A 20716-nucleotide genomic window follows, 5' to 3' on the forward strand; every position below is an offset into this window, starting at 1 on the left:
TCGACAGAGTATTTTGTGTAGATCGTTGCCAAGAAAATGACAATTAAATATTAAATAATCAAGGGGTGTGAATACTTTCTGAAGGCTCTGTGTATCCTATAACTACGGTTTAATTTCTTCGTGGTCAGGTAACATGAGTCAGGAAAAACTCCTGGCCCTAATCATCCAAACTATACATCATCCTGACGCACCTCAGCCAATTTCCCGTGTAACCATGGTGATAATTAACCAAATCATTTTATTGAGCTCTTTTGTGGCTTTGCTATTGGAGGATGTTATGATCACATATTCAACATTAGATTAGCCCATGCAATACAGTAAACAGTGTACTGGCCAGGGGGACTACACACTTCAAGCTGATCATCTATCATTTTCATTGAGATCTATGTACAGCAAACATCAATATCAGTCAAGCATATTTATCTAAGCAGGTGACCAGTAACCATATCAGCACATTGTGACCCATGGAGGAAATGTGAAATATGATATTGAACAAGCCCCATTGCTGCTGCATGCATGAATGCATTTTCTTGCAAAAAAAACATAATTGCAGGTTCCCTATTGTCAAAGCTACAGTACACCCACATAGTCATATTGAGTACTACACAGTATAGAAAGAACAAGGCAGATGTATCCTAACAGTATGGCAAACAATTGTTTAAATGTGTTTTTAAAAGGAAATCTGTACAATGGACAGTGTAAAATGTGACTGACTCAAAACAACTCAGTAGGTCAAATGTGTAGGTCTCTAGATGATACAGTATAGTAAACTCCTAGCCCTTGATCATGCAGGCCAACGAGGGTGAAAACAGCCAAGATTACCCACTCAGTGCAAAGATCATCCATCTGGGTTAGACCAGGCCACCATATGATACGCATGGTACAAATGTATTGCCTCTCCTATCGTTCTTCAGACAGTTTTACAAATACATTGACGGGAGTTTGAGTGCATGCAAGATCAACTAGGGCTTGCTATTCACCCATTCATGTTCATCAGCAGTAAACAACACCATAGAAGTAGTGTTTTCTGGAGTCAACCAAATATATTTTTACATATATAGATGGGTTTAAAATATGACTTTGTCCTCTCCATTAAAACACACAAAAACACTCAGTCCATGCAAAGTGGATGGAGATAATATACATCAAATACAGTGGTATGTGTGTAGTGTGTGTGTGTGTGTCTGCACGCCCGTGTATGTGCAGTGTGTGTGTCACTTGTCCTGCATCACTTCTCCTGCAGCAGAGCTGGGATGTTTATGTTCCATCCGATGGCTTGCCGGTCGAAGCCACAGGTGAACAGGTTACATGACGCATTCTCCTCGTTCCACACCGAGCAGCACACCATGCGTCGATGACCCTGGAATACACAGGCACATACCAACACAGAAAAACCTCAAAGACCACACAACATGGATAACAGACTTCAATGGAGTTGTGTACAGTATCACACGGCTACACACAACCCACACAAGTTAGAACCCCCAACAACAACCCTTTGACCTCACTGGTACGCAGCAGTACATTTCCACATCAGCAGTGTTAATGGCTATAGACAGTGAGGCAGTGTCAGCACTCAGCCTGCAGGAAGTGACTATGTGTGGAAATAGGATGGAGAATCTTTCCTCCGCTCACTCTCTCCTCCCACTCTCTACCTCTCTACAGAAGGGGCTGTCTGTGTGACAGAAAGAGATGGAGAATCTTTCCTCCTCATCTCGCTCCCATTGTTTCTCCCTCCCTCCCCCTCTCAGGAAGGGACTATCTGTGTGACAGAAGGATAGATGGAGAATCTTTCCTCCTTCCCTCCCGCTCTCTTCCCTCAGCACCTACCTGTCTGTTGCTGCGTGGTAGTCGTGCCAGTCTTACTCCAGTCATGTCAAACAGCCTGACTTGCCGATTGTCGTGTGGGAGAGCGATGATTCTTTGGTTGGCTGAGACACTTATCCTGGAAGGAGTTCAGACGGAGAGTATGGCGTGTTAGACAAGAGAAGGGAATAAAGCTTGACTTGATGTGTTCTTGACAACGCTATTAATAACTATATGTACAGGTGGAGCTGTCACTCAACCACTACACCTAAACTATCAATCCGAACTGTGCTAGAGTTCAAACTAAAACAAACATTTTGGAAAACATGACCATGAAATGTTCTGAATTGTATGATCTCTTGGTCTTTTTTCAGCTCTTCACATGCAATTAAATGTCTCTCCTACCTGTTAACAGCAGAGTCTGTGCGGATGGTTGCTATGGGCGACCTCATGTTCTTCAAGTCCCACACCTTGACGGTGCGATCGTCACTCCCCGACACCACGTTGTCCCCCACTGTGAACACAGCTGACGTCACCGTGCTGGAGAGACACACACACGCACAAAAAAAACAGAATGATCATTGTTAAAATCTCTCAAAGCCATCAAATCTACACTACACGGACAAAAGTATGTGGACACTCAAATGACTGGATTCGGGTATATTTTTGCCACACCGGTTGCTGACAGGTGTATAAAATCAAGCAAACAGCCATGCAATCTCCATAGACAACATTGGCAATAGAATGGCACGTACTGAAGAGCTCAATGACTTTCAACGTGGCACTCTCATAGGATGCCACCTTTACAACAAGTGACTTCGTCAAATATCTGCCATGCTAGAGCTGCCCGGTCAACTGTAAGTGCTGTTATTGTGAAGTGGAAACATCTAGGAGCAACAACGGTTCAGCTGTGAAGTGGTAGGCCACACAAGCTCACAGAATGGAACCGCCAAGTGCTGAAGCGTGTAGCGCGGTAAAAATCATCTGTCCTCGGTTGCAATAGAATGGCCTTACTGAAGAGCTCAGTGACTTTCAAGCTCACAGAATGGGCCTGTCGAGTGCTGAAGCGCGGTAAAAATTGTCTATGCTCATTTGCAACACTCAGTACGGAGTTCCAAACAGCCTCTGGAAGCAACGTCAGCACAATAACTGTCCTTCGTCCTTCGGGAGCTTCATGAAATGGGTTTCCATGGCTGAGCAGCCGCACACAAGCCTAAGATCACCATGAACAATGCCAAGCGTCGGCTGGAGTGGTGTAAAGCTCGTTGCCATTGGACTCTGGAGCAGTGGAAACACGTTCTCTGGAGTGATGAATCACGCTTCACCATCTGGCAGTCCGACGGATGAATCTGGGTTTGGCGGATGCCAGGAGAACGCGACCTGCCCAAATGCATAGTACCAACTGTAAAGTTTGGTGGAGGAGGAATAATAATAATAATAATAAATGCCATTTAGCAGACGCTTTTATCCAAAGCGACTTACAGTCATGTGTGCATACATTCTACGTATGGGTGGTCCCGGGGATCGAACCCACTACCCTGGCGTTACAAGCGCCATGCTCTACCATAATGGTCTGGGGCTGCTTTTCACGATTCGGGCTAGGCCCCTTAGTTCCAGTGAAGGGACATTTGAACACTATAGCACACAATGACATTCTAGACGATTCTGTGCTTCCAACTTTGTGGCAACAGTTTTGGGAAGGCCCTTTCCTGTTTTAGCATGACAATGTCCCTGTGCATAAAGCGAGGTCCATACAGAAATAGTTTGTTGAGATCAGCATGGAAGAATTTGACTGGACTGCACAGAACCCTTACCTAAACCCCATCGAACACCTTTGGGATGTATTGGAACACCGACTGCGAGCCAGGCCTAGCCCAACATCAGTGCCCAACCTCAATAATGTTTGTGGCTGAATGGAAACAAATCCCTGCAGATGTTCCAACATCTACTAGAAAGCCTTCCCAGAAGAGTGGATGATGTTATAGTAGCAAAGGGAGGGAACAACTCTATATTAATCCCATGATTTTGGAATGAGATCTTCGACGAGCAGGTGTCCACATACTTCTGGCCATGTAGCGTATCAAATCAAAAACAAACTAAAAAGTATCTCAAAGAGATCACATCAAAACACTGCTGACAAACAGGAAGATGGAGTCTATTAAAGCTGGAATTCGTAGCAGTGAAACTACCACATCAGTTTGCGATATTACAACATCAAAGGCGTTCATTCAAACAACAAACACCATTTATTTAACTAATAACTAACCCGCTGGGGGCGACCAGTGGTGCGGTTTCACTTTATGTGGATCTTTAAAGGTGTGTTACTTTTCTTCTAAGACTCATTATGTGTGATTCAAGTGAGGTCATTCAGCCTGTAGGGAGAGTCATCTCCCTGCCGTCACACAGTCATTCATAAATGAGAGTGATATAAACCGTGAGGAGGGAGGTGAAGGCTATTTTTAATCATCTACCAGCGGGGGTGTAACAATCAGGCAGTTCCAGAGTGGAGCTCCTCTCCTCAGCCCTGTGGTTGCCTCTCAGTGTGCCGTCACTGGGTACGCCTGCCTCCGGCACTGGGGAGGCTGGTTGGTGGGGGGATCTGTGAGCCACAGCTACTGGAGCAGAGTGACAGTGTAGAGGGCATGTTCTGACATCAGTAGCCTGAGGATGTGCTCAGTGCTTAGCCTGGGGGGGGGGGGGGGGGGGGGGGGGGCGAGTGTCTTGAAAGTCACCATAGTCTCTGAGGGTCAGTAGCGGTTGGCCCAAAAGTGCTCACCTCAGCACAACTTCCCAGGCGGGAGCCAGGCGTGATGTAGCGCGTCGCTCTCACACGTCGCTGAGGTCAGGACCATTCCTTTAATGGACTCATTTAGGATTTCTTATTCATTTCACACATCACTGTCATCTTTTTCTTCCAACCCCCCCTCTCTCTCTCAACTGAAGGAGCCAGGAGGATTCGATTTGGCGCTCTGTTCGTTCTGATTAAGATTAGCAGCAGAAAAGCCCCATGCAGCACCACCTTAGCCTCACTCACTGGCTAACTCCTAGCCATCTTTAATTTAAATTGACATTATATTACGGTTTAATTAAGGGGCTAAACTCTGCCGTATTAAAGATGTGGGGCCCTGCCCAACTGTACGTATATGACCACCGGGGGGGGGGGCTCGCTCATGGGCAATTTTAAATCCCAAATGGCACCCTATCCCCTATATAGTGTACTACTTTTGACCCAGGCTCATAGTGCTCAGGTCAAAAGTAGTACACTATATAGGGAGTAGCTAACCAGTCCAATGCACTTTTCGACATTGTAAGGTAAGGTTACGTTATTAAAGTGCTATTATAACTTGGGAGGTATTCTGAATGTCTCTCCTGAGTCGACTGACAAGCAGGGTCAAGGCTCATTAGGAAAAGGGGAGAAGGGGGTAGGAGGGAAGGAGAAGGCCCAGAGGTATCAGTGACTGGACCAGTCTTTGTTAAAAGGCTAACGAGAAACATCCACCTATTAACCCTGGACATGATCTTCTACATCCTTAGCTATCATTAATGTGAGTGTAGATTCTGCATTACAAATAATACACAGCATTTTTCAGCAAATATCCTGAACATATATTTGGCGTACATAAAATAATTCGGTGTCATTTCTTTGTTTGAGTATCATAACGATCAAACATTTCCTCCCCGTTTCTATGCATATCATATTTATAGAAGATTCTAGCCTGTCAAATAGAACCTGTTCTCTATATTTTTTACAACGTGACATTATGTTTAAATTGCACTGAGACGAACATTCACAGTGACTATAGAATCAGATTTATGTTGGCATATTCCTCTGAAGCGCTGTGTTAGACAGACACAGACACATGCACGCACACACAGACACACACACAGATGCCTGCCTGTGATCAAACGCCTCAGAACAGAAGCGAGAGACAAACGCGACATGGCATCCCGTTGGTAAAGCAAGTCTGCTGCCACTTCTCATCTGCACTTTACGTGTTAGCTCATGTACATTGGCTGTGTCCCAAAAGGCACCCTGTTCCCTATACAGTGCACTGCTGTTGACCAGAGCTATGTGGATCCTGGTCAAAAATAGTGCACTACACAGCGAATAGGGTGCCATTTGGGGCACACTTTCAATTATTTCACAATTATAAAGAGGGGGGACTTAGAGGCTGAATATGCTGTGCTTTTGACTGCCACCATGCTCTGTCACTGTGCATTAGCTATAATTGCATCTGAAGACACTGCAAATGAGCTACTCCTTCCCAAAGCTCTCTATTTATTAAACCCTTTACACTGATGCTCCCCTGCAACATTACACTGTGCTGCTCTGTCAAGAGGACATGTTATAGGAAAACATTCAATTGTTACATTTACAGTTGAAGTCGGAAGTTGACATACACTTAGGTTGGAGTCATTAAAACTCGTTTTTCAACCATTCCACAAATTTCTTGGTAACAAACTATAGTTTTGACAATTCGGTTAGGACATCTACTTTGTGCATGACAAGTAATTTTTCCAACAATTGTTTACAGACAGATTATTTCACTTATAATTCACTGTATCACAATTCCAGTGAGTCAGAAATGTACATACACTAAGTTAACTGTGCCTTTAAACAGCTTGGAAAATTCCAGAAAATGATGTCATGGCTTTAGAAGCTTCTGATAGGCTAATTGACATCATTTGAGTCAATTGGAGGTGTACCTGTGGATGTATTTCAAGGCATACCTTCAAACTCAGTGCCTCTTTGCTTGACATCATGAGAAAATCCAAAGATATTAGCAAAGACCTCAGAAAAAAAATTGTAGACCTCCACAAGTCTGGCTCATCCTTGGGAGTAATTTCCAAACGCCTGAAGGTACCACGTTCATCTGTACAAACAATAGTACGCAAGTATAAACACCATGGGACCACGCAGCCATCATACCGCTCAAGAAGGAGACGCGTTCTGTAATGTCCTCTGGTCTGATGAAAAAAAAATAGAACTGTTTGGCCATAATGACCATCGTTATGTTTGGAGAAAAAGGGGGAAGGCTTGCAGGTCGAAGAACACCATCCCAACCGTGAAGCACGGAGGTGGCAGCACCATGTTGTGGGGGTGCTTTGCTGCAGAAGGGATTGGCGCACTTCACAAAATAGATGGCATCATCAGGCAGGAAAATTATGTGGATATATTGAAGCAACATCTCAAGACATCAGTCAGGAACTTAAAGCTTGGTCGCAAATTGGTCTTCCAAATGGACAATGACCCCAAGCATACTTCCAAAGTTGTGGGAAAATGGTTTAAGAACAACAGAGTCAAGGCATTGGAGTGGTCATCACAAAGTCCTTACCTCAATCCTATAGAAGATTTGTGGGCAGAACTGAAAAAGTGTGTGCAAGCAAGGAGGCCTACAAACCTGAATCAGTTACACCAGCTCTGTCAGGAGGAATGGGCCAAAATTCACCCAACTTATTGTGGGAAACTTGTGGAAGCCTACCCGAAACATTTGAGCCAAGTTAAACAATTTAATGGCAATGCTACCAAATACTAATTGAGTGTATGTACACTTCTGACCCACTGAGAATGTGATGCAAGAAATAAAAGCTGAAATAAATAATTCTCTCTACTATTAATCTGACATTTCACATTCTTCAAATAAAGTGGTGATCCTAGCTGACCTAAAACAGGGAATTTTTACTAGGATTAAATGTCAGTAATTGTGAGGGCTAAGGTTTAAGTAAACTTCTGACTTCAACTGTTCATTTTAGTCATTTAGCATACACTCTTATCCAGAACGACTGACAGGAGCAATTATGGTTAAGCACCTTGCTCAACGGCACAGAGTTTTCCTAGTCGGCTCGGGGATTTGAACCAGCGACCTTTCTGTTATTGGCCCAACGCTTAACAGCTAGGCCATTATATTCTTCTTCAGTCACACTGCGGAGCCAATTCAGACAAGACAAACCTCTGAACAAGAGACAGATACTGTGGGAAGAAACATTAATCCAAACATCCTAACCATCCTAAGACACCCCTCTGCGATTTAACCAATGATTACAATTGGCATTTTAAAGTACTGTACGAAAAACATTCTGCAAATGGTACAAAGTGTGTCCAAATGAGGGCCTTGGTATTTGGTAGCAGTGATATGACCAACAGCTACTCTCAATAGTCAAACTAATCAGGCATTTTGTTTGTCACATATTTGTCCCTTCTGAAACAGATTGCAGCATTTCTAACCCCCTGCTGTCAGTGTGTACGACAGGAGCTCCCTAAGGGAAAGCCCCTCTGTGGTGTCACTCAGCAGCTCATAACTCATGGCTCCACATGACGTGTGTGTGTGGCGGGACAAAGCGGTTGTAGGGAGTTCCAGGGCCAGGGGACATGAGTCTGTGTGCGCGCTTGCGTGTGTCCGACTGTGCCTTCACAGGGAGGCCTCCTGCCAGGCTGTGTGTGGGCCTCATTCATCTTGTTGGGTGCAGGGCAGCCAAGCGTCTCCCTACAGCTGACAGTACACACACAAACAGTCTACTGCAACACTGGGTTCCCTGAGAGGGCCTCAATCAGCACACACACTGCTATGACTGACACTCATTAGGACTAACAGCTGTCTCAGCTAACACACACACACACACACACACACACACACACACACACACACACACACACACACACACACACACACACACACACACACACACACACACACACACACACACACACACACACACACACACACACGAGAGAGCAGTTTTTCAGATACAGTTTGCACGTGTTAAAGTAAATACGTTCTTAAACAAGTAATTTATTATTCCAGGTCTAGAAATAGAACAGTAAGACACGATCTCACTGCCTACCTATGAATATAAATAAACCTCCTCCCACTCATCATTACTGCTAAGGGTTCTGAGGGACTGAGTTATGATATAGTTCTTAGTTAAAGAGCTCGTATAAAGATGAATAACTATGAATGGTTTAAGATGGACACAGACTTTGTTCACACGTGGATAGTTTGAGTAATTTTCAATTTGGACAATTTTCTTGCATTTATCAGTACTAAAGCTACAAAGTTATACGCAGCCATGTTTTTAAAGCACTTCACATCATGGATGAGCTTTATGTGGTAGTTTTGACTACAATGAACTGCAGCTGTTGCTCAATGGTTGACTTAGCTCAAAAAACTATCCCTTTTTGTCTTACAAAAAGGCCAGCAAGAGAGAGCGAGGGCGAGAGTGAGGGCGAGCGAGGGAGTGATTCAGGTGAGTGGAGGAGGTATCAGTTGACTTGCTTGAGATGCTGTGAACGTAGAGAGAGGAAGGAGAAGGTAATTGCCTTAGCACTAACAGGCCACGACAGACAGCCGACACACACACACACACACACACACACACACACACACACACACACACACACACACACACACACACACACACACACACACACACACACACACACACACACACACACACACACACACACACACACACACTGAGTGGCTGGCTGTGTGCTTGTGCTAATCTCATTACAGTGATTGTCTATGAGAGAGAATGAAAGTGGGGATCTGTAGGAATTATACATGTTGGGGTCGAACATAATGAGCACCATGTAATCCCCAGCAATCAAAGGCTGCCAGAAGCAGCCTGCCTGTACTACACCACTTTGCATTAACGAGACTGACGACAGGAGTCACATTCAAATGGTTTGAGAGTAAGGGGGAGGGTGGAGGGTTTGGGGGGAGCTGACAGTCCACGTTTTCAAATGAGCCACTCAAATTGAGCCTTTAACAGCATTGGAACGAGAGGGGCCAAATTACACAGAGCGAGGATGAGCGAGGGATTAACGGGGAAACGGAGTGATAAATGGAGAGAGCTGAAGGGAGGAAGAGAGAGTCTCAGAAGGTGGTCAAAGTGGTGAAGATGAAGTGCTCAATAATAAATGATAAAGAGGCAAGTGGAGGATTTTGCCTAAAGCCAGTCGGGCACAGGAAATTAATGTGACATGTTTTTAAAAAGAAAGAAAAACATAAAAACACTGAAAATGGTTGGAGAATGCTTCAGAGTGGTGATGTAGCGACTGCTCTATGGGTGAAATAAGATGTTGCACTGCCATCTTGTGGTGGAATTAGCTCCAACCTTACAACTGCTTCTGTTTTAGTGAATATTATGTATAGTATAGCCACTGAAATAACAATATGACATCACTTGTGACGTTAAGCACCTAACTTGCTTGTCGGGGACTGTGTGTGTGTGTAACTCACTCGGTGTGTCCCTGAAACACGTTTACAGAGTGGATGGAGGGGTCTCTGAAGTCCCACAGACGGAAGGTGGTGTCTCTGGACGAGGTGACCACCAGACGCTGGCTTGGATGGGTACAGCAGTGGGTCAGCTCCTGGTCGTGGCCTGGACACACACATACAGTATTAAAGATTTGGGTCCGTGTAAAACTGTACTTAACATGACAGTGTTATGATATGAGGGCAAGGTTAGTGTTAGGGCAGAGACAAATACACTATCCAGGATACACTTCAACAATTCATTCCCACGGGGGGCAGCAGCAAATTTGTCCAGGTGCTGAGCCTGGTTGATACACGTATCAGGTGCTGATAATTAAGGTGATCGTCATTCAGGGTCTCAGCTTGCAATCCGTGAGGCTGCTGGTTTGTTTGGTGTCCATAAGACCTTTCGTTTGGTTTTGAATCTTTGTATAACATTTCATTTCATTTCTATTGACAGAGGGGTAAAAATAACACACACTTAATCATAAAATTAAACAAATGAGAAAATAGCAGGATTCTAAAACTTTACCCTCACGCCACTTTTTGTAGCCTCGGGTCCAGGACAAAATGTGTCCTTTTCTAAACGCATTTCATGTAATTTGACATTTAGCAGAATATTTTTTAATACCGCACAAATGATCAAAATGACAGGCTACTTTGACACTGACAAACAGAATCTGAGGTCAATAAAAACGACCTTGTCTTGAATCCATCAATAGCCTAGGGCTAGGTGTGTGGAGACACACATATTGTACAAAATTAGGATATTATAGTCCTAAAAAAGCTTTCCAGCTTCACTAACTCGCCCAATGATGTACAGCTCACACACCGGAGATGGCTGATGCGCTCGTGCCAAAAGCATCTCTCTTGTTTTACTTTGTAAAACAATGCTGTCCACTCAATAGGCCTATTTGGAAGTTGATTGAATATTTTGGTAGCCTCCACAGACAGATTAGAGTCTTCTCTTTTCAGCAGGAGCCATTTGCTTTCCAACCTTTGTTTTCCTGGGATTGTATTTGAAATATTGCGCAAGTCCTGTTTTGGCTGCATGCTGTTAACTGACAGATTTGCCACACATTCTGGACTGTGATTGGGCTACACACAATCCACAGCTAGGCAATAATAAAACATTTAAAAGCCATTGATCCTCTGTGGCTAAATTATAGGCTTTCTCCTGGTGTAGAGTACTGAATGATTTAATTTATTTTCTGAACAGACAGCAGTAATTCTATAATGTTGGCAAATGTTTTTCAATTCATGGGTGCTGCAACACCCTTCCTGCGGCTATTATTCTATAAGGAAATAAATGATGATTTGCAACGCAGGAGAGACGATAGTTGCAGGCTCATGTCAATCTGAGCAGAGAGGGAGAGATATACAGTACCAGTCAAAAGTTTGGACACACCTACTCATTCAAGGGCTTTTCATTATTTTTACAATTTCCTATATTATAGAATAATAGTGAAGACATCAAAACCATGAAATAACACATATGGAAACATGTAGTAACCAAAAAAGAAAAAAAAGTGTTGCGCAAATCAAAATAGATTTTATATTTGAAAATCTTCAAAGTAGCCACCCTTTGCCTTGATGACAGCATTGCACAGCTTAGGAATTTCTTTCCTTCTTAATGTGTTTGAGCCAATCAGTTGTGTTGTGACATGGTAGGGGTGGTATACAGAAGATAGCCCTAATTGGTAAAAGACCAAGTCCATATTACGGCAAGAACAGTCCATCATTACACGAAGGTCAGTCAATCCTGAAAATGTCAACAACTTTGAAAGTTTCTTCAAGTGCAGTCGCAAAAACCATCAAGCGCTATGATGAAACTGCTCCTCATGACGACAGCAACAGGAAAGGAAGACCCTGAGTTAGCTCCGCTGCAGAGGATAAGTTCATTAGTTACCAGCCTCAGAAATTGCAGCCCAAATAAATGCTTCACAAAGTTCAAGTAACAGACACATCTCAACATCAACTGTTCAACTGCGTGAATCAGGCCTTCGTGGTTAAATTGATGCAAAAAAACACTACTAAACGACACCAATAAGAAGAAGAGACTCGCTTCGGCCAAGAAACACGAGCAATGGACATTAGACTGGTGGAAATCTGTCCTTTTGTCTGATGAGTCCAAATTAGAAATGTTTTGTTCCATCCGCCGTGTCTTTGTGAGACGCAGAGTAGGTGAACGGATGATCTCCGCATGTGTGGTTCCCACTGTGAAGCATGGAGGAGGAGGTGTGATGGTGCTTTGCTGGTGACAGTCTGTGATTTATTTAGAATACAAGGCACACTTAACCAGCATCACTACCACAGCATTCTGCAGCGATACGCCACCCCATCTGGTTTGCGCTTAGTGGGACTATCATTTGTTTTTCAACAAGACAATGACCCAAAACACACCTCCATTCTGTGTAAGGGCTATTTGACCAAGGAGAGTGATGATTGCTGCATCAGATGACCTGGCCTCCACAATCACCCAACCTCAAACCAATTGAAATGGTTTGGGATGAGTTGGACCGCAGAGTGAAAGCAGCCAGCATATGCTGGAACTCCTTCAAGGCTGTTGGAAAAGCATTCCAGGTGAAGCTGGTTGAGAGAATGCCAAGAGTGTGCAAAGCTGCCATCAAGGCAAAGGGTGGCTACTTTGAAGAATATGAAATATAAAATATATTTTGATTTGTTTAACACTTTTTGTGTTATTTCAAAGTGTTGATGTCTTCACTATTATTCTACGATGCATACATTTTTTTAAATAAAGAAAAACCCTTGAATGAGTAGGTGTGTCCAAACTTTTGACTGGTACTGTAATATAAAGTGAATGTCATTCAAGTTCTGTAAGAGATACAGGCACGCTTCTCTCTGTCCCCACAGCAACGGCCACGTGTTGGTCTCTAGGCTACGTTTCGCAAATGATAAACACAGGCCGCCCAACGCAGATCAATTATTAGAAAATTAGGCACAGGCTGAAAGTCTTCCTTTTTACAATTCGGGGACATTAGAATTACAAAGCAAACTCAAATCAACTCTCATTGCTCTTATTCAGAATGTTACTTTGCAAACAGTGAAAAAAACAATGTCATGAGAGGTAGGCCTACTGGATCCTGGAACAATCCAAAACTCAAGAGGTGCCGGATCCAAATTAAGCACAGCCCCCTCTTACCCTCCCACAGGACCACTACACCCACCTGCCCCTACCCCCCACAGGACAGCAGCACCCACCCACATGACCGCTACAGATACTCAAGGTCATTTAAAAAGGTATTATTTTATCTTAACCACTGCAGAAGTCCAATAGTGAATGTTATGGCATTATGCGCCATGCAGTCGCACCACCGAAAGCTCTTATTGAGTCATGTCCGTAAAAGACAGTAACCATTAATGTTTAGACAGTGAATGGGGAGGTTTCCATCGACAGGTAAACATTGGCCGTGAGGCCAGCCAGCCATAATTGCTTTTCTTGCAAAGAGAGATCCAATTTGGAGGTGTCACTGAAGAGTATAATCTGCACTGAGCATGGAACATGTTTAGAGTGCATTGTGGAGAGCAAATTGAAGACTAGTCTCCAGAATTGGGATACCTCAGGGCACTCCCAGACCATATGAATTAAGGTACCAGGAGCATCCTGAGGGCAATAGAGAACATTTCAATGTTGGATTTATTTTCATTTGGAACAGCGCTGGTCAGATAAGATCTGAAGACAAAATGTAAATGGTTGTTCTATTGATGAGGATTTCTAGAAGGAATTCGATTACAGTTTGCCAGTTAATTTCAGTGACTGAAGGTCAGAAGTCTCTCTTCCGTAGTGGTCAATTGATGGGGCTTCTGAGACGCTTCTCAGAAACCAGTGCCCTGGGTTTAGTCCAGATCTCAACAATTTTCCGGGGGGGGGGGGGTGAATTGGTAGTGTTTTGCATGGCAGATCAAAGTTGTAAATAAATTATTTTCCCGGTAAGTTAAAATTTGTTTGTAAATTCTCAAATGTACCGAGCCCTCCCTCATCGAGAACATTACCTTGATGTGTACACCCTTGTCACTCCAGTGGTGGAAGGATATAGGGCGGCCCCCCCAAACAGATGTCGGAATTGTGGAACAAAGGAGAGTGATTGCATCAATTGGTTTTGGATCATTTTTCAACGGTGCGACACACAGAGATGGCCAGTGTTATTTAGGGGACACATTTTGTTTTGGAGTATCTCAAGGAGACGTTGGCGTGGACCAGATCCTTAAACCTGTGCGAATGTAGTAGGTAGGTTGTACTAGGTAGGTCCTCTATGGGATGCCAAGCCACCTTAGCATCTGGATCAAACCATGTGGAAAGAGGCCAGAGAACAAATGACCAGAAATAATAAATACAAAATTGGAAGGCATTGGCCACCTGCCCTATTTTTCCTTGACTGAGTATGTCGTTTAATGCAATGGAGGCATGTTTTAGAGACGGAGGAATGCAATTTATTCCAATATCCAGTCGGTGGTGCCAGAGGGAGCATTGAGCTGAAAAGTTAAAGCTTGTTCATCTTGATAATAGAGATCTGTGATTTTAATGAATTTGGAAATGTTGAGAATCTTGTTGTAATTATTTGTAACTATGAATTGGACTGTGGGGTGGACATCAACTCCCAGGTATCTAAACTGTTTAACTCCAGGGATACCAAGCGTTTCCATCAGGGCATAACATTTACCAGCCACTCAAGATTTTTTTTACCAGCCCAAATATATTTTTTACACTTCAATTACTCAAAAAACAAAAACAAATGAGCATGTTTGTAATGTTTCTAAAACAAATGTATTACTAGTAAGAAGTCATGTGGTATATTGTTGAACTTAATTTGACCAAAATATTACAGAGACAAATTCACCTGCCCCTTTAATGGTTGGCGGGTGGTTACTGTGGTAGTGCGACTTGAGTCATGTTTGTGCCTGTGAGATTGCCCTTACAAAAAAATATTTCAGTTTTTAAACTGCATTAAAAGTGCAATGACTACAGTCGAATGGTATTTTGGAGAATAACTACAGTACAATGCAGTTGAACTGCGGTTACTGCACTGTAACTGCGGTTACTGCACTGAACATTGTTGTTTTGGACGCAGTATTTGCAACAAACTGCAGTTATACTGCACTCTGACTGCAATCTTTTTTCGTATGTGTGAGTCTGACTAGTAGAAGCGTCGTCTTCACTTCACTAGAAGTTGAAACTCAAACATAGAAAAACAACCTAGCTTGTGTACAAAACCATGTAAATAGCCAAGAGACACAAGGACAAAGTCTCACTTCAGTAGTCTTTCATTTAAAGGAAATCAGACCAACGTTTGTGCTTGTGCGCAGCGCTTCTAAAAATGAATCTTACACAGCTCTTTACGTGGGCAAAGCCTCTAGCCAGACAGTGTCACCGTGCGAGGTGGAATAAGCTCTATAGATTCGTAGTCCTTTGATTTTGTACCATTCATTTACCAGCTATGAAACAAAACGTCAGAAATACTTTGAGAACAGCTACTGCAGCATTTATTTGACTATAAATGTAATCATATTTCTATTCACAACCCCTACGAAAAGAGATTGCTTCATTATACTGCACTTTGACTGCAATAAGGCCCGAGGAGGTGTGGTATATGGCCAACGTACCACGGCTGAGGGCTGTTCTTATGCACAACACAGAGTGCTTGGATACAGCCCTTAACCGTGGTATATTGGCCATATACTACAAACCCAAGGTGCTTTATTGCTATTATAAACTGGTTACCAATGTAATTAGAGTAGTAAATTGAAATGTTTTGTCATACCAGTGGTATACTGTCTGATACCACAACTGTCAGCCAATCAACATTTAGGGCTCGAACCACCCAGTTTATAACTGCAGTTAGAGTGCAGTACAAAACTACTGCGTCCAAAATAATACCTTTTTTTAACTGTAGCAATTTTGCAGTTGAACTGCAGTACACTGCAGTTATTATGCTATTACTGTGACCAAAACACCACAGTCGACTGCAGTTACAAAACTGCAATATTTTTTTGTTCGGGAAACACGAGTGAAATGCTCGCACTGTGGAGCCCTGACCACCCGCCAACGTGGTTGGTGAAATATACACGCCAACGCCAAAATATACCCAATAAATATATAACGCCAAAATATACCCACATTTGGCAGGTGTCCATTTTAGGCACTGGTTGCTACTGAATAATCTCCCATATTAAATAGAGGTAAAAGGGCAGACTTGACTCAGTAGATTTTATAGTGGTTCTCCTTTTGTATATATCTATTTTTGTCCCCATCTGAACATGACCTCTCGTCCAAGTGGATCGTTAAGACAGAGCTTCTCCTGAACTTGGCAAGTTGTTGTTTCCTGGGCACAGAGCACTGTCCTCAAACACCGATTTCTCACATAAATGTACCCATTCATTCAGGTTACAGACCATGTAACTAGGCTTAGGACCCTAGACTTCAGAAGTGCAACAATATTGGCAGGCTAGTTTATTGGTTTTCGTAAACAACAGCCAGGGGCTCGCTCGGGCACAGGTTTGAATGTATTTTTTTACATTGTATCGTTGCCCACCACAGAATGTAGAGGGGAGAGGAGATTGCAATAAAGATAATCATTGATAATACATATGCAGATGGACTATACTTAGATTCCACTACACTCCTATAGGCGGGATGTGTGCGTCCTCTGTGCCTACCTGTCAGTGTGTGGACCAGCTCTGAGGTCTCCACCTCATATAGGTTGGCAGCCCGGTCCCAGGAAGCAGTGACCACCTGCTTGCCCCCTACCAGCCAGTCTGCAGCGATGACCACCCCTTGGTGGCTCTTCAAGGTGGTGGTGGCCACGCGGATGGTGGGGACCTCACTGCACGGACCCTCCCCGTCCCCGTCACCATCCTCCCTGTCTGAGAAGTCCAGCTCGTCATCACACAGTGCCTAGGGCAGCGGGGGAAAAAAGAGGAACAGAGTTTCTTTACAGGGCCCTTATCTTAAAATGTATCTCCTCCTATTTAGGAGTAACTATGAGTGAGTTAGTGGTATGTGAGAGAGAGGACAGTGTATGAGTAAATGTACACATGAGAGAAAGGTCCTTATCTTCTTATGGCTGGGGGGCAGTATTGAGTAGCTTGGATGAATAAGGTGCCTAAAGTAAACGGCCTGCTCCTCAGTCTCAGTTGCTAATATATGCATATTATTATTAGTATTGGATAGAAAACACTAAAGTTTCTAAAACTGTTTGAATGATATCTGTGAGTATAACAGAACTCATATGGCAGGCAAAATCCTGAGTTGAAATCAAAACAGGAAGTGAGAAATCTGAGCTTTGTATGTATTCACCAGAGTCCCCAATAAAATCCCCTTGAGATATTAATGATGTTGCACTGCCTAGGGGTTCCACTAGATGTCAACCAATAATATACATTTTAATGAGACTATGGTTTTGTGGGAGTGAATTGGAGCAGAATGTATCAGGTGTCTATCAAGCAGCCATTTTCTGATCACGCTTATTCCTCATGGTACCCACTTGCGTTCCATTGCCCATGAAGACAAGAAGGAATACTCCGGTTGGAACTTTATTGAAGCTATATGTTAAAAACATCCTAATGATTGATTCTGTACTTAGTTTGAAATGTTTCTTCGACCTGTAATATAACGTTTTGAAGTTTTTATCCGATGTAACGCTGACCAGAATGAGCGTTTGGATATGTATACCAAACGCGCTAACAAAATAAGCTATTTGGACATAAAAATAAACAGATATTATCGAACAAAAAACAAACATTTATTGTGGACCTGGGATTCCTGGAGTGCTTTCTGATGTAGATAATCAAAGGTAAGGGAATATTTATCATGTAATTTCTTGTTTATGTTGACACCATCGTTGTGGCTGTGGTGATTTTTACTTCTGAGCGCCGTCTCAGATTATTGCATGGGTTGCTTTTTCCGCAAAGTTTTTTTTATTTTTTTATCTGACAGCGGTTGCATTAAGGAGAGGTATATCTATAATTCCATGTGTATAACTTGTATTATCATCTACATTTATGATGAGTAATTCTGTTGAATCAATGTGGCTATGCATAATCACAATATTTTTGGAACTAGTGAATGTAACTCGCCAATGTAAACTCTGATTTTTTTATATTTAAATATGAACTTTATCAAACAAAACATACATGTATTGTGTAACATGAAGTCCTATGAGTGTCATCTGATGAAGATTATCAAAGTTTAGTGATGAATTTTCTCTATTTGTGCTTTTTCTCTCTCTCTCTTTGGCTGGTAAAATTGGCTGTGTATTTTAGTGAGTTGTTGGTGACCTAACAACATCGTTTGTGGTGCTTTCCCGTACATCCTATTTGAAATAGGACACTGTGGTGGGATTAACAACAAGACTACCTTGAAAACGATATAAGATACATGTACAGTGGGGCAAAAAGTATTTACTCAGCCACCAATTGTGCAAGTTCTCCCACTTAAAAAGATGAGGCCTGTAATTTTCATCATAGGTACACTCCAACTATGACAGACAAAATGAGGGGGGAAAAAATGCTGAAAATCACATTTAGGATTTTTAATGAATTTATTTGCAAAATATGGTGGAAAATAAGTATCTGGTCACCTACAAACAAGCAACATTTCTGGCTCTCACAGACCTGTAACTTCTTCATTAAGAGGCTCCTCTGTCCTCCACTCGTTACCTATATTAATGGCACCTGTTTGAACTTGTTATCAGTATAAAAGACACCTATCCACAACCTCAAACAGTCACACTCCAAACTCCACTATGGCCAAGACCAAAGAGCTGTCAAAGGACACCAGAAACAAAATTGTAGACCTGCACCAGGCTGGGAAGACTGAATCTGCAATAGGTAAGCAGCTTGGTTTGAAGAAATCAACTGTGGGAGCAATTATTAGGAAATGGAAGACATATAAGACCACTGATGATCTCCCTTGATCTGAGGCTCCACGCAAGATCTCACCCCGTGGGGTCAAAATGATCACCAGAACGGTGAGCAAAAATCCCAGAACCACACGGGGGGACCTAGTGAATGACCTGCAGAGAGCTGGGACCAAAGTAACAAAGCCTACCATCAGTAACACACTACGCCGCCAGGGACTCAAATTCTGCAGTGCCAGACATGTCCCCCTGCTTAAGCCAGTACATGTCCAGGCCCGTCTGAAGTTTGCTAGAGAGCATTTGGATGATCCAGAAGAAGATTGGGAGAATGTCATATGGTCAGATGAAACCAAAATATAACTTTTTGGTAAAAACTCAACTCGTCGTGTTTGGAGGACAAAGAATGCAGAGTTGCATCCAAAGAACACCATACCTACTGTGAAGCATGGGGGTGGAAACATCATGCTTTGGGGCTGTTTCTCTGCAAAGGGACCAGGACGAATGATCCGTGTAAAGGAAAGAATGAATGGGGCCATGTATCGTGAGATTTTGAGTGAAAACCTCCGTAAATCAGCAAGGGCATTGAAGATGAAACGTGGCTGGGTCTTTCAGCATGACAATGATCCCAAACACACCGCCCGGGCAACGAAGGAGTGGCTACGTAAGAAGCATTTCAAGGTCCTGGAGTGGCCTAGCCAGTCTCCAGATCTAGACCCCATAGAAAATCTTTGGAGGGAGTTGAAATTCTGTGTTGCCCAGCAACAGCCCCAAAACATCACTGCTCTAGAGGAGATATGCATGGAGGAATGGGCCAAAATACCAGCAAGTGTGTGTGAAAACCTTGTAAAGACTTACAGAAAACATTTGACCTCTGTCATTGCCAACAAAGGGTATATAACAAAGTATTGAGGTAAACTTTTGATATTGACCAAATACTTATTTTCCACCATAGTTTGCAAATAAATTCATAAAAATCCTACAATGTGATTTTCTGGATTTTTTTCTCTCTCACTTTATCTGTCATAGTTGAAGTGTACCTATGATGAAAATTACAGGCCCCTTTTAAGTGGGAGAACTTGCACTATTGGTGGCTGACTAAATACTTTTTTGCCCCACTGTATGTTTGAGGAATTTTAATTATGAGATTTCTGTTCTTTTGAATATGGTGCCGTGTACTTTCACTGGTTGTTGTCATATCACGGGATTGCAGGCAGTTATATGAGAGATATGATGAAGGGTGGTGAATGAATCAGTGAGTGAGTGAATGGGGCTGTGAGTAGAGGACAGGGAATGAGACTCACGCTGATATCTGCTAGAGGCGGGATGACGGGCAGTTGCACCATGTAGCGCCAGATGTGAGCCGTCTGGTCCCCAGACGCTGAGGAAACACGAACACACACAAACATGAATAAACACAGATGGACTGAGAAGTGTCACTTCAGCAAACACACCACCACACACACACACAGGCAGTCATCGATCACATCTCGTAGTTCTAACGATGTGCCAACTCATAGCTACCATAGCAAACAAACACAGAGAGAACAGAGATTATAAATGGGACGATGAAACACGTCAAAATGGAGGGAAATGTAAGTGAACACTCTCTGATGAGAGGGATGTTTCAACACATCTGTACTGAGGTGACGGCACAGTCGAACAATAGTTAAACAACAAGCACAGTTGAACAACAGCTGAACTAACTACAACGGTCATTGATAAATCTACAACACAGGTTAACACCTGCATGTGGTGTTTTCGTGGCATTACCATGCG

The 20716-nt window shown here is 43.0% G+C and overlaps 1 protein-coding gene across 5 annotated transcripts in view; it reads right to left on the reverse strand.

Annotated features, from left to right (window-relative positions):
• Window positions 1-218: 218 nt before the first annotated feature.
• Window positions 219-20716, reverse strand: part of LOC123991155 (WD repeat-containing protein 37-like) — a 33196-nt gene continuing 12698 nt past the window's right edge. For all 5 annotated transcript variants that reach the window (XM_046292424.1, XM_046292423.1, XM_046292421.1 and 2 more), the window contains 6 exons: window positions 20242-20318; window positions 16740-16977; window positions 10050-10191; window positions 2212-2346; window positions 1831-1945; window positions 219-1360 (listed from right to left, as the gene is read on the reverse strand). In XM_046292424.1, the coding sequence (XP_046148380.1) occupies window positions 1229-1360; window positions 1831-1945; window positions 2212-2346; window positions 10050-10191; window positions 16740-16977; window positions 20242-20318 (839 nt within the window). In that variant the 3' untranslated portion in view covers window positions 219-1228. The remainder of the gene's footprint in view (window positions 1361-1830; window positions 1946-2211; window positions 2347-10049; window positions 10192-16739; window positions 16978-20241; window positions 20319-20716) is intronic.

Source organism: Oncorhynchus gorbuscha, linkage group LG12 (genome assembly GCF_021184085.1).
Source record: "Oncorhynchus gorbuscha isolate QuinsamMale2020 ecotype Even-year linkage group LG12, OgorEven_v1.0, whole genome shotgun sequence".
NCBI classification, from domain to species: Eukaryota; Metazoa; Chordata; class Actinopteri; order Salmoniformes; family Salmonidae; genus Oncorhynchus; species Oncorhynchus gorbuscha.